At 34.1% G+C, this 15382-nt stretch overlaps 2 protein-coding genes across 2 annotated transcripts; both read left to right on the forward strand.

Moving 5' to 3' along the window:
* The first annotated feature begins 6161 nt into the window (after positions 1-6161).
* Positions 6162-11096, forward strand: LOC114191095 (ARM repeat superfamily protein). The gene is made up of 5 exons (XM_028080262.2): positions 6162-6433; positions 7423-7703; positions 7913-8029; positions 8164-10056; positions 10520-11096. The coding sequence occupies exons 1-5, from the start codon at positions 6424-6426 to the stop codon at positions 10586-10588; spliced, it is 2370 nt and encodes a 789-aa protein (XP_027936063.2). The 5' UTR covers positions 6162-6423; the 3' UTR covers positions 10589-11096.
* A 2402-nt stretch (positions 11097-13498) lies between these two features.
* Positions 13499-14396, forward strand: LOC114190613 (protein CYSTEINE-RICH TRANSMEMBRANE MODULE 9-like). Its single transcript, XM_028079567.2, has 3 exons — positions 13499-13676; positions 13771-13927; positions 14168-14396. The coding sequence occupies exons 1-3, from the start codon at positions 13643-13645 to the stop codon at positions 14211-14213; spliced, it is 237 nt and encodes a 78-aa protein (XP_027935368.2). The 5' UTR covers positions 13499-13642; the 3' UTR covers positions 14214-14396.
* The last annotated feature ends 986 nt before the right edge of the window (positions 14397-15382 follow it).

Here is a 15382-nt window from a genome sequence, read left to right on the forward strand (position 1 = left end):
TTGCCATAAGATAGATGAAAAGACTTTATTGTTGGATTCCCACGTATTCAAAATAGAATTTTTGTCATTAAAATTTATATTAAAAATATGTTATAAATCAGAATAAAGATACCTCATGTAAAACCCTTTAAAAATAAAATTATCCCTTTTTAGAAGAATCCAAACAACCTTTCAAAGTTTCAAACACATAACCTCCTTCTTATGAAACGTGATTCTCCCCTCCATCTCAATCTTTGTTCTCATGCTTCTCACTCTCGTTTCATTCCTTACGTGATCGAAGGTCGAGGTTACGATATGATAAGTGCTCATTTTACCTTTTACACATGCATTTTAGTATTTATTTTGTTTCATTACACTATATATCTTGATGATTTTATTCCTTTTTATCTAGATTTAACTAAAAGTATTTGAATATGACCATGTGTGAAAAATTAATGTATTTTTGATGAATTTTTACAAATTTAGAAGAAATAGAGCATAATGGCTTAAGTTGCAAAATCACAGCTTGAGCAACTGTATGGCGGTTTTAAGAAGATTCAAATTTTGTCTCCACAACTCAAGCAGAAGATATGGTGGCTAAGCTACACTAAGAAAACTTCGCCATGAAGTAACCTCAAGCACTAAGTTTTGGAGCTAAACCATGGAGGAAGCCCACCATCGAAGAAGGTTTTGTGATCAAACAACAAGAACAACACTAAAGCTTCAAGGAAACCCTCCATGGAAGGAAAGCTCACGAGTTTCGCCACCATGATTGGAGCTTCAACCAACTCCCATTTTTTTTTTAAATTAAAGGCTAGATCCCATGTTTTGCATCCAAAAACGAATCTAGAATTCCATTATAAATTTAGTTTCTCTCTCTAGAGTCTCTCTTTTCCATTTCTCTTGTAAAATCTTAAGTTAGAAGAGACATGAGGAATGTGCATCTTCTTCTAGGATCAATTGTTAGAATCATCATGAGTTGTTGAACTTCCAAGTGCTTAAATGACGGTTGATATATAGAAAAATCCTAATGTTAGTGTAGTGATGATACATGTGTAGAACTTTGTAAAATAGACCAACTTATCCTTTTTTTCTATAAGTTTGTGTTATCCACCTACTATGATCGTATTATATACATGAGCAAAGGATGATGCAAGTGGTTGTTGGTGTTTTTCTTTACCTATTAGCAAATGTACTGAGTCAATTGTAGCACAAAAACAAGTGTGGTATTCATAGGAATTTGTTTAAAATCTTGAATAGTTCTAATCTGTCACTAGCTTGCAATAAAACATTGTTTGACAAGATGTAAAGAAGGATTTAAGGAGTGAAATAAGATTGAATTAATCAGTATATATATATATATATATATATATATATATATATATATATATATATATATATATAAATGTATTGAGATTGAATTTCACCTATCTATTTCAATTCTACTACCATGGATTCAATATATAATAATACATTTATCTAGTGTCATTAAAAGTGCATGGTTTGTTTTAAATCAATTCATTGAGTTAGAAATATAAGGACTTAAATCACAACATTGATTCCTCAACTACTAATGAATGAACCCTTACTTTAAGTATATGACTTCACTCAACAGAAGTATTCAAATCTATTCATAACATTCAAATACATTAGATTATTTGATTAGATCTTAGATTTAAGATTAGTTTCTCAATTCAATATAATTCAGATAAATAAGATGAGTGATCAGTTCATCCAACATTCAAGCATAAATCAAACTATTAACACTAAATAAAATAATAGTCATATATATAAATCAACAGTGACACAAAAAGTTAAAAAAGGATACATCCAACTTCAATACAAGCGAGTTCAACTACTCATAATGATGACTTTAGCTACAAGTATATTGAGTTATTGTTCCTCTCTTATAATTTTCTCAAAATGTTATAACGAAAATAGAGAAAATGTATAAGAAAAAGTCTTAGAAAGAAATCCCTAAAACATAGCAACAATTTGTTTATATAGAAATAAAATCTTAGCTCTAGTCTTCAGGGCTCAACAATAGAGGTTTCTTCCTATTCAAGATTTTCTTGTGACTTAAGTTTCTACTTTGGTGTTCAACATTGAGGTTCCTTCCTAGACAAGTTTTCTCTGCTCAACTCTTTATCTTGGTCTCAAGCTTTCCATATTTAATCAATTTAGGTTTCCTTTCCTTGAGGGTTTCCTTTCAAGGCTCAACACATTGCTGCTCAGTGCCACGCTTTGTTGTTCAGTTGTGAAAATAAGATTTGAACTTCTATTAACCATGTTTCAATAATTGACATTAGTCTTAGAACTCAGTTGCACAATTCTTTTATTCTTGAAAAAAGTGTTGCATTTTCATAAAAAGTTCATTGAAATTACACTTAACCAATTCTCAATATTACATTCTGTATTTTCTGTTAAAGGGGTTTGATTTACTTAAAGTTTATCAAATTCATGCATTTTAAGTTTCAATAGCATATATCAAATCAAGTAAATTGAACATTTGTCAATGGTAATGGTGAACAACAGTAGGACTATTGAATTAGTAAGAATGATTGGTGGTTATGTATATATATATATATATATTTTATATTATAGATCTCTAAGAGATAGAGCTTTGAAAGTTATACTTTTGAAAAATATGTTTATATTTCAACATGATTATATATATAATCTTAATCGTTGTTAATTGTGTGATGATTTGATTGGTAGTATAATATATGTTAATTAGGATAGTTAGATATAACTTTTATACCTTGTATATAATAAAATATGAATTCTTCACTTGATTTAAACTTCAATTTACTTACAAAATTGTAAGGCCCATTTATTTCTGCTCCTTTTATTTTAAGGGCTGCCCCAATCTTATGGGCCTAAGGGCTGGCCCAAAAGGGAAGGATCAGACCTAATCTGCCCCAACCCTAATCTTGTGCTCTTTTTCGTAAAACAGAAACCTTTGTGCCTCCTTGAGCAGCCGCACTCTCTGCTAGGGTTTGTCTCCTCACCAATTTCAAGTTCGCTCGAGCTGTTCCTACTTCACGTAAGTCATCCTACATCTCGTGCCATCCATTCCTTAGTATACTTTCGTGTTTTACCCAACTAAGTCTCTGTGATGAGCTTATCTTGTATTATGTTCCGTGGTTTTTCCAGCTCCTAAGCCTACTCCTTATTTTGTTGTGTCCGTGTCTATCATCGAGGTCTTGCTCTAGTTTATTCTAGGTAAGGGGAGCTAGAACCCTCTGGTTGTGTGATGCATTTTCTATCGTTGTGTGTTTGTATTGTGATTGGTTGAAATTGCATGTTGTTGTGAACGTATGAGATGACTGGAAATGTTTTTGGGTGTGAAAATATAACTGATGCAGGTTGAACAGTGGCGTGGTTTGTTATTCTCGCCCAAGCGACTCGGTCTCGCCTAGGCGAGACTTGTAGAGAACCAACCCCAGCTCGCGCTCGAGCTCGAGCTCAGGCGGAGGGTCTTAGTTTTAAGCGAGGTGCTATCTCGCTCAGGCGAGAGACGCTCGCCTAAGCGAGCTTGCGTGGGAGTGCGAGGTTGGGTCGCTGCAGTTGCAGCCCAAGCGAGGGACCACACTTTTGGGCGAGGGGTGGGCTCGCTCAGGCAAGGGAGGACTCGCTTAAGCGAGTACGCGAGAAACACTTCATTCACCTCTGTCGCGATCTCGCCTAAGCGAGGGCCTGTCGCTTAAGCGAGAGAACCCCTCTCGCCTGAGCGAGGGCTTCTGGCCTAAGCGAGAGTTGGGCGAGAGGATGTGTGGGTACTGTTTGAATCTTTGTTTTGGGTATAAAATACATGTTTGGGTTGTATTGCTATGTCAAAGTATAAAATGAATGAGTATGCATGAAATGGGAGGGTGTATGAGTTATGGATGGTGAACTTGGATAAATTCTTGGCATGTGACGAAATGAGATTGGTTGGTTATGAATGTAACATGGTAATGAGATGAGTTGAAACCCTATATTCGTGGATGGAGTATGATGAGTTGGTATAAATTTGACCTGGAACACAAAAGAGGATTGATTAAAAGGGTTGACATGATACATATACATGCATGATAAATATTACCTAGTTTTGTGAACATGATTTGGTCCGTGTCAGTGCGTAATTCCTTGGGACCTCTAGGTGAGATTCTCAAGGTCGTGCTTCAGTGGTCGGGACGTAATTCCATGGCCCCTAATAGTGAGTGTTCATGGTGGTGCCCCATCTATATAACTCGGTAAGGATTCAAGGTAAGGATCGCATCTTGACACTCTAAGGAGTCAGTTAGTCTCACTTAGAGCGGATTGACTCCTATGGTGAGAGTAGCAGGAGGTCTGAAATTCATTAAGGGCTAACCTTGTGGTGATGGAAATTGATTCATTGTAACACTTGTAACACATAGCTCGGGGGTGAGCAGAGGTATCCACCACAAGTGCAAGCATCCGCTGAATCTGACCAGGTTATATGCAATCCGGATGAGTCGAGTTGAGTCTTAGTGTATTGATTGAAAGGTCATAACATGCTTGGTTGATATGTATACATGGAATTGTGAAATTTTATCTGATTGTATTAATGAAATTCTTGTTGGCTCTAGCTTACCCTTTTGCTTGTTGGTTGCTTTGTATGTTGTACTTTTATCCTTGCGATGATCATCAATTTATTGATGGGAGCAGATGAGAGAGTTGCTCGCGATCAACAAAAGAGGGATGATTCCGCTGCATAGTCTGCATGGACTGGACTTTAGTTTCTTAATGGATTTTCTTTAGGGCTATGACCCATGTATTGCCTTATGCTTTATTACTCTACCTTCATCTGTTAGACTTTTCATCTGGTTTTCTGTTGACATCGTGGTGTGCCTAGCTTTGTAGGGGTTGTGTTAAAGACCCCAGGACTGCGCTGTTGTACTATTTGTGTGTAGCGTTTCTTTTAATTACACTTATTAATTAAATGAGACGTTAAAATGTTAATTAAAAAATGTTTTTATTTTAATTTTGAGCATAATATTAGAATTTGTGCATGTACACTCACTTTGAGATGAAGATGATAAAAATAAAAAACTTCCCAAATTAAGTAAAGATAATGTATAAAGGTCTCATTACATCTCTTTTCATATAACACGTGTTTTTGGTAGTATTTTATTTACATTAATGTAATTTTTTATTTTTATGTTAGTTTTCTATTGCCAATTACTCGCACGACTAAATTATTTTAAAAATTGAATTTGCTCATTTAAATTTATTTATCATTAAAAAACATCAACATACATATTTTTCATCTTTCACATTCCTCACGATGAAAGTTGAATATATAAATTGAACGAATTCAAGTATTTTATAAGTTAATTAAAGACACAAGGTACACAATTTTTTCTCTCAAAACAATTATTTCTCTTACCTTTTCAATGCAACTGTCCAGAGATGAGAGACAGCGTATCATACAGTGCAAGTACTTGAGATTTTCCATTTTTGCTGAATAGAAAAAAATGGTTGCCAAAAAGATGGGTTTTGTTTGGGCAGAAAATGCAAAAATGGGATTTGTAGTCCACTTATTCTTCATCAAGAAACACAAGAAAATAATAATTCCAGATTCCATATTTTCATACTAGTTTCGAGGTAGAAGATACACTCATATGGAATATTGTACCATTGTTCCAGCCAGAAAAAAGAAGTAATGAAGGAATAGTATTATCATTAAAAAAGACATGGAGATACTAATATAACTTTTTAGCCACATTTTGTTATGTTGTTCTTGCTATTTTTTTATCAGGTAAAATCTTAAATTCAAAGTAGTGAAAATCTTTTAAGGAAAAGAGTGAAACTCATAAATTTCAATTAATCAAAAATGTTAAAAAAAGAAACTATTGGGAAATCGTGGTGCATATTTGAGCTGGCATATTCACAGATAAAAGAACTATTTCTTTAGTTGAAAGAAAAGGTCTTTTTATGGTACAGAAGAAAAAGTGTTTATTTCTTGTGTTATACTGTCCTCAAATTTTACGAGAAAAATATATTCGGTGTTACAGTGACCTGCTATTATATCCCAAAAATATTGTTGTTTCTCACCACTGGAACTGTTCATTAGTACTTTGTTAATTAAATTTTGCCACGAAACACAACAAATTTGCAACCGTATCCGCATGACATCAAGGACCCACCACATTAACCCATTTTTATTTTTCTAAAAAAATTTTCCCTTGTTGTTGGTGGTGTTGGACCCTCTCCTTTCACCCAGGCTTTTCAGACAGCTTTGTTGGTAGAAAAATGCAGGGACGAATGATTCAAAATGAATGAATGAATGAATGGAGGAAGATGATGCTCTTCTGGGACAACCATTGAATTTCTTACATCACTACATGCTTTTTCTTTTGGAACCTTCCATTCCATTCCTTATGGTTTGAAGCTGATCAGGATCTGTTTTACCTGTTCCGTTTGAGTTTCAGAACCATGCATATAGGTCTGTATGCATATGAATGATCCCGAGCTTCTGTATTTCGTTCTCGAAAAATGTTTCTTTTTCCCATAATTTTTTTTGTGGGTTTCTGTGGTGCCCTTTTATGTTTCTGATTTATTGGTGGATCGAATTGGTTCTTCCATCACTTGTACTGAAAATCTGAGCTTTGACTGGCTTCTGGGTTTTTGTGGATTAAGGGGGGTGCTATGAATTTGGGAATGTTTGATGAAATCTCCTTAAGTAGTTAACTTTCGCTATGTTATTATGGTCAGAGTTTTTTGTTGGTGATTTATTGGGTTGGTTAATGGAAAGATACATGCTTTCCCTTTGGGTGTTGGGGGAAAAACTGTGGAGGAGTTGTCAAAAAGAGAGGGTGATTTGTATTTTTTTTTTTATTTGTGTGGTTCCCGGAGATGAAGAATTTTCTTAGCTTTATAGTTGAATTGGGGTCTTTTAAGTTGACGGTGCTATCTTTCCATGATTATTTTACTGGGATTTTGAACCAAAAATTCTTTCCTCTTTAGTGGACTTTGACTTGTCTTGCATGCACCATTTTCATTGGCGAAAGGCCTATGTTACTATTTCAGCAAAGATAGGGGGCATGCACACTTTGGTTGATCAATAATAACTCCTTTGCAATTTTGTACTACACCCTTCTTCCTGCAAGTTGATTCCATCTACCTATGGTTTTTTTCTTTTGCTGTTCGATTCATCAAATTTTATTTCCAGTGTCTCCTTCAGTGTGATATTCGATCACATAATTCATGATGTGTTTTTTCTTGAAGAGGAGTTTGTGGTAATGCAGTTAAAATAGTTATCAATATTGGTGTCTACCATGCATTTGAGTCCTATTTAGTCGTTGAAAGACAAATAGGACTAAATATGGGACTATCTTATTTCTGTTTTAAGTGATTCCCAGTATATCTTGTAACTCGTCCTTTGGAATTCTTGTTTGTGTAATATTAGTTTGTTATATGGTTTCACTTGAGCAGGTCAGACAGATACAACTTCTGTGAAATGTCTGATCAACAGCATTTCTCGATTCATTCATCTGGTTTCATGTCAAACAATGAAACCTATGCCCTTTCAGAAGATCTGTAATAATATGGTTGGGGTGTTAAAGCGTTTGAAGCCGGTGCTTGATGACGTTATGGATCACCAAATTCCATCAGATGTAAATCTATGTAAAGAGTGTGAGGAATTGGATAAGCGAGTTAATGAAGCTAGAGATTTCATTGAAAAATGGAGTCCAAAGATGAGCAGGATTCACAGTGTAAGAATCCCTTGCATTCTTTCTGTCAAATTAATACCATATCCAACAACTGTATTTCCAACCCGTTTAAGATCGTTGGCTTCTTTATTTCTATTTGAAAGTTAAAATTGAATGAACCAATAATAAGTTCAATATCTCAACCATTGGTCTTTATTGGATGAGGTTAGTTGCTACAGCTTAACTTTTTACCGGGATTATTCTATTTCCAGATTCTACATGGTGGTACATTGTTGATCAAATTACAGAGCACTTCACTAGATATCTGTCACATGATAGTTAGATCCTTACAGTCACCTCCATCTGTATCAGTTTTGGCTAATCTCCAGGTATGTGCAATGTTGGAAGTTACCTCCCTATCACTTTTTCCTGATCACTATTCTGATACACTATGCCCTCCAAAAGTTTTCTGGTGTTTTGTTGATTGTTTAAGCATGAGATTAATTTCTACCAACTTTTTCAGCACTATATCCAGGAACTTCAGTGTCTCAAGAAGGAACTGGCAATGGTCTATATAGAAGAAGCACTGAGAAATCAAAGAGACAATATTGAACCAAGCAAGGAGCATCTGAAGGAAATTATTGAGTTACTTAAATTGACACCAAATCAGGAGCTCTTAAAAGAAAGCATTGCTGTGGAAAAGGAAAGGGTGAACATTGAAGCCAATAAAATGATAGCGGACATAGAAGAAATTAATGAAATTGTGAATCTTGTCCGTAGTTTGCGCGATTATATGATCAAAACTGAGTGCCCTGTAGTCAAGAGTGGTCTCTCAATCCCTCCATACTTCCTTTGTCCTTTATCGTTGGAACTCATGTTGGATCCTGTTATTGTGGCTTCAGGTCAAACATATGAGAGGCAATCCATCCAAAAGTGGCTTGATCATGGGCTGACAGTTTGTCCCAAAACTCGTCAGAGACTTACTCATACAAATCTCATTCCCAATTACACTGTCAAAGCTATGATAGCAACTTGGTGTGAGGAAAATAATGTTAAACTTTCTGGTATTTCTGACCACAAAAAATCTGCCTGTGTCACGTCCCCCATGGATAATTTATTGCCTCAAGATGATTGCCGTGTTGGGTCTCTCTCTAGTAGCAATTCCATTTCAAGATCATCTCTTCAAACTGAAAATGCATTTGAAAAGCAAAAGGTTGATAACTCTTTCAGATTATGTGGAGAATACAATGGATGCCAGAGTGGAGCAGCCGAAAGGTGTGAGCAAGAGTCCCCATATACTCACAGCAGAAGTGAATCATTTTCAAGTTCCATTTCTAGTACTGATTGTGCAGTTTCAAAAGAGGTGTCAGGGATATCCAACAGGCATCAAAATGTGAAGGTGCTCTCCGGAGAAATCAAAAACACGTGTCCTTCTCCTGGTAACAAACAATCAGGGATATCTCCTTGGATATCTGGAAAAACATTTCAAAATCCTGGATCAAATGTGGGATTGTTGGAGAATGGAAATCATAATGATAATAATAATAGTGGTAGTCTGTCAAGATATGATTCACATTCTGTTTCAAACTCCGGGTCAGATGAATTGACCACCACATCTCATGTCTTTAGATTGATTGAAGACCTTCACAGTCAATCAGTTGAAACACAGACTACTGCTGCTGAAGAATTGAGGCTCCTTACAAAGCATAACCAGGAAAACCGTGTCATTGTAGGGCAGTGTGGGGCTTCCATGCCTTTGCTTTCATTGCTACATTCAGACGTGAAGGTAACACAAGAGCATGCTGTGACAGCTCTACTGAACTTGTCAATTAATGAAGAGAACAAGACTTTCATCATGGAAGCAGGAGCCATAGAACCTCTCATCCATGTTTTGAAGACAGGAAATGATAGTGCCAAGGCGAATTCTGCGGCAACTCTATTCAGCCTCTCAGTACTTGAGAACAATAAGGCAAGAATTGGCCGTTCAAGAGCTGTTAAAGCTTTGGTTGATCTTCTTGCCTCAGGAACTCTTAGAGGAAAGAAGGATGCTGCTACTGCTTTATTTAACCTTTCAATATTTCATGAGAATAAAGCTCGTATAGTTCAAGCTGGAGCAGTGAAATTTCTGGTTCGGTTATTGGACGAAGCTAGTGGAATGGTTGACAAGTCTGTTGCTCTTCTGTCAAACCTGTCAACCATTCCAGAGGGCCGATTAGAAATTGCAAGGGAAAGGGGTATCCCCTTACTTGTTGAAGTTGTTGAGTCAGGTTCTCAGAGGGGAAAGGAAAATGCTGCCTCCATTCTCTTGCAATTGTGCCTTCATAGTACTAAGTTCTGTAATCTAGTTTTGCAAGAAGGAGCTGTCCCTCCCCTAGTTGCATTGTCAGTATCTGGTACACCAAGAGCAAAGGAAAAGGTGTGGAGCTTATTATCCTTATTGGTGGTTAACAGTTTTATTGTCTGTGTATATCTCTCAGTCAGTTTTCTGCATTTTGCTGAATTCTTTGTCCGTAGAATTGTGTTGAAGCCTTAGGGTCAATCATAATTATGCACTCATTTTGTTGGAAGTTGAAACTAAGGGCAGCAACCTTTGTTTCTAATATTTTTCTACGAGTTTAATTTTCATGCACTATCAGTGTAGAGATTTTTACATGGTTAACCAATTTATACAAGTTAACAAACTTATTATACATAATAGTGTGATTGGATAATATTGTATTTGTGCATTTTAAGTGAATTATTCATCCTAAACCCCTGCTAGTCATAACTACTATAGCTATCATGAGAAAGCTTGATCATAGTTGCATGCAGTGTATCTTGTAATGGGCACAATCTAAAAATCGAGAGAAAAAAATGCTGACATGTACATGTTGATGCAGGCACAACAGCTTCTCAGCCATTTTCGCAATCAGCGGGAAACAGCTGCTTCTGGGAAGGGAAAATCATGAACATTGCAAATTTGGTTACCCTATTGCCCCTTTTTCTTGCCTAAGTAACATGTGATAGCTGCTGTCTTGGCCTATAGGACTTTTGTTTCATTGCATTCTTTTGATTTTTACATGTATCATTTGCAAAGCTGTGTTCTTGTCATATTTCAGTGGCATGTCATTGCTTTTTCTCAGGTTCAAAAAATAGGATTGGGACACCATTTCCTGGTTGCTCATTTCTTCCCCTCTTCTGGGGTATTAGTATTTTCCAAGTTTTGTTTTGTATGGACTTCTAATTTTGTTCTTACTTTGGTAGCTGTTCTTGGGAGGAGATAGGCTACATTTCTGAAGCTTAAGCTTGGCAACATGTAAACCACAATGATATTCTGCTAGACCATAACTGATGTGGTCCCAAGTCGGTGTTGTATATATTTGTACATATACTATAGATTTTTGTTATCTACTATAAATCATTGTACCTCTGAGCTTTTATTTTTTATATATTCAATCATGTCAACTTTGTGATCTAGACTTTAATGTTGACCCCTTGCATTATCTTACCATGCATGATTCATAGGCTATGCTGCAAAAATGTTATGGAATTGTAGCTCTTTGTCTTTAATATTGCAGACTGGTAGAATGGACATAATCATCTACACAGTGCAATTGGGGCAACAGCTTGGACCCTTCATAGCTTGGTGGCTATTGCCCACAAATACTACTGCACCCCACAATACCATGAAAAGATTTCAACATCTTTCACCATTGACTACACCACACCACTACTACCATTGCTTCCACCACCACAGCCGCCACACCGCCGCCGTAAAGGATGAAGAAGAGAGGAAGAATGCTGCACAGGAAAAAGAAGTGCAAAAAAAAAAATATAATCATTCCCGAAAAGTTTTTTTCGAAACATCTTCCATGGTTTTGGAAAGTTCTTTTCAGAGTATATTTCATATGAGTATTTTGGAAAATTCATTTCGAAAAACATTTTTATGAGTTTCAGAAAGTATTTTTTTTCCAAAATTTCATTTCAAAAAATTTATTCCATACACAATTTATATATTACAAAAATTTTGTTCTGGAAATTATATTCTGAAAATTTATTTCGAAAAGTTTCTGGAATATGTAATCCAGAAATTATTTTTCCGAGGATATAAAACGGTCATTTTGAAAGTTTGAGAAGCTGTGTGAAGAAGTTGAGGGGTGTGCAGGAACTAGAAGCCTAGCTTGGTTTGGCTTTGGGAGAAAAATCAAATTCTTCAAACTTATTTAATCATATTGGATTGATTTGATTTGAGTTTTGAATATTTTTTGAACGATTTGAACTAAACCAATCCAATTTTAATTAAATTGATTTAGTTGGAGCTATTTGTTAGAATAAAAGTTAAATTATGCTTTTTCAGTTTTCATATTCACTTATTTTTCAACAGTTTTTTATTTATATTAATTGAAGATAAAAATATTCTTTGGTTCTCTAATAGCTAATTACCTATATTATCTAATATTTATTAATTTTTTTTAACCTAGAAATTACGAAATAGAAAGATCAAATTAATTATCAAACAAGATCATAAGAGTCTCTAATATGAGTATTAAACCGTACTCTTAAAAATGTTTTAGGTTTAAATACATATTTGGTTTTTATTTTCATCAATTTTATTTAATTTGGTCTCTATTTTCGTTTTATAGTTAATTTGGTCCTAATTTTTATACATTTTGATCAATTAAGTTTATGAGTTGGAAATATTTTTGTGACGTGACCCGTTGTATTTGTATTTGCTCTTAGGGTTTGATAGATCTTCAAATTCAAATTGGTGATAAATACTAATTTAGGATTTGAAGGAGTGCAATTTGTGGTCAACAAGAAGATATTGTGCACAGCTTAGTTCGTGAGTTTGAATTCGTGTTTGGTGAAGTATGTCTTGTCATCATTCGTTTTTCTTGTTTTATTGTAATAGTTGGGGGCAACCAAAATTCGTGTTTGGTGAGGTATGTCTTGTCATCATTTGTTTTCCTTGTCTTATTGTAATAGTTGGGGGCAACCAAGTTACAATGAGTCTCATGTTCAAGGTTTAAAGGACATGGGTTTAATCCCATTTGTAAATGGCAAAAACTTCAAAGAATAACAAGAATTATTGTTGTGGCTTATAAAATTCTTTGTTCCATATTTCACTTTGATATACATTAATTTGGGAGTGGTGAGTTCAATTTTGAGAACAAGAAGATGGATTTGATCAAGGAAGGTGCGAATGAGAATGATTGGTCCAAAGGGATTCAGAATCTTGAGAGTTGAAGAGGAAGATGTTGAACCAGTTAGGCGTCTCATGTATCTAGCAACGGGACTCGGGGTGATGCTGATATGGCATTTTTAAGCTTATGGGTGATGATATATACTTTTAAAATAAATTGATTTTTTAGGATAGTTGGAACTTGATTTATCTTATGCTTAAAAATTGAGGAAAGTCAATGACTTTTCCCGCAAAAATGTTACTTAACCTGCCCTGGCTGCTATTACATGTGAAATTCAATGGTTGAATTATTTATTTGATGATATGCATGAAAAAGCACATCAAAATAGATTGTATTTGTGAGAGAAAATCATATTATAATTCATATTAGATAAATCATATTAGATAAATTAAAATATTTTTAACAAAAACAATCAATCTTGATAAAAAAATTCATACGATACGATGACTCACTCGATCCACATCTAGAAAGCCGTATTATTAAGTGCAACGTGTCACGCGCGTTAATTTGCGTGCCCAAACACAACAATGCAGCATTCTTAGAAACTTCAAAATTCAAACACGTCTTTATTCTTTCTCCTTCTGAACGCGTTTGTCCCACACGTCATAGAACACGCACGAAATCTTCTACTGCATTAAGATTCATACTCATACCCCAATGAATGAACCTATATATATATATATATATATATATATATATATATATATATAACTCATTTGCTTCCTTAGTTTCTCATCACATACCATTCACAATTCATCATCTTCTTCTCTTCATTGTGAAACCACAATCACCAGAAGAAAACAAAACTTCATCAACACCATGAATCACATCAGCAACCATCAAGAACCCCCTGGTAACTTCTTACAAAAATTCAACACTGGTTTTCAAATTTAGATTTTTTTTTTCTTTACCGAGCCTGATGATATGGTATTATTATGATGATGCAGTATCATATGCAGCGCAGAGTGAGGTCTATTCTTCAGCTCCATACGTCACTGCCCCACCACCTATGGGTTATCCCTCTAAGGATGGTTCTGTAGGGTACTCTCAACAAATGGTTCCAGAGGAAACCACAAGCAGGGGTGATGGATTCTGGAAGGGATGGTAAGTTCATATAGCCAAACCACTACACGTATTAAATTTGAGGCATCATTATTTTGACATCAACAAATTTTAGAGACACTTTCCACTATTTTACTTTTCCATCTTTCTTTCTTTATAAATACAAAATTAATTTTTTTATTGGCTAAAATATCACTAAAAGGGGATTGTATTTGTAAAAAAACATTTTGTTTGCCCATAAAGCTTTCAACTAAACTTTTATTTGACTTTCTTTTCCTGCAGTTGTGCTGCTTTATGTTGCTGCTGGGTCCTGGATTGTTGCTTCTGATTGAGTTACGTCATACATTTGTGCCTAACAGCAGATTTTTTGTTGTTGTTGTTGTACTGTTTAGTTTGTATTCTTTTAGTGGTAGAAGAATAAGGATCATTTTTTTGGTTTATCTTGTACGTTTGAATGTTTACTTTGTAAATTAATGAATTTGATGGTTACTATTTTTACCACTCTCAAAAACCCGTGACTTGAGTGTATTAAATTATAATTGCTCTTTAGATCCATATCTACATCGTCTGCAAAATTAACTTTAGAATTTTTTTAAATTCGTATCTAATATTTGGATCAAAATTAAAAATTTGGTCCAAAATTTAAATCCATTTCTAAATCATGTTTTCTAATGAAAATCAATTTTTTTATAAAGTTAATTTTAATTTTAAATCTAATTTTTGAAAGTAAAATAACCATTTCATCTAATACATAAATACATAAAATAAAAAATAAAAAATGTAATGATATTATATTTTAACAATATTATAAATTAAAGATAATATATTATTTAAGAATAACAAAGCGGGTTAGTTCGATCTATGAGTTTTGATTCACAAAATTAAGGTCGGAGTGATTTATTTTGAAGTTCAAAAATATATTTATTTTTTTAGCCTTATTTTTTGACTCGTAAACCGGTTCATGTTTGTAGTGAACTAAATAAAAACTTTTTTATTTTTCTACAATAATTAATATTTTTTTTATTAAAATAATTTCAATTAGTTAACTGACCAAAGACAAGAAATAATAATAATAAAAATTATAATTAAAAATATAATAACATGTCATCATACAAAATAAATATCAATTCGTTAACCTAAAAATATTTAAAAAAATATATCATATTTAAGAATTAAAATCACTATAAATAATATAAATAATAATAATAATAATAATAAACGGAATAAACGGAATTTACAAAAATTGGTGTGTAGATTGGAATTTACAAAAATTGGTGTGTAAATTGAAAAAGAAGAATAGGAAACAAAAGTTTAGTAACTTTTTTTACCACACTACCACTATAATACTGTTTTATTAAATTTATTTAATTTTGTAAATGGTCTCGTTCGTTTTTGTCTCATCTCACCTTAAGCTCGCACAAACTACTGAGTCTATACGGGCCAACGAATTTAATGTCTTAATTCATCTTATACTTTTTATACAGGTTTACAAACCGG

The sequence above is a fragment of the Vigna unguiculata genome, chromosome 7 (assembly GCF_037176805.1).
Source record: "Vigna unguiculata cultivar grain cowpea cultivar isolate G323 ecotype 2 chromosome 7, ASM3717680v1, whole genome shotgun sequence".
NCBI lineage: Eukaryota > Viridiplantae > Streptophyta > Magnoliopsida > Fabales > Fabaceae > Vigna > Vigna unguiculata.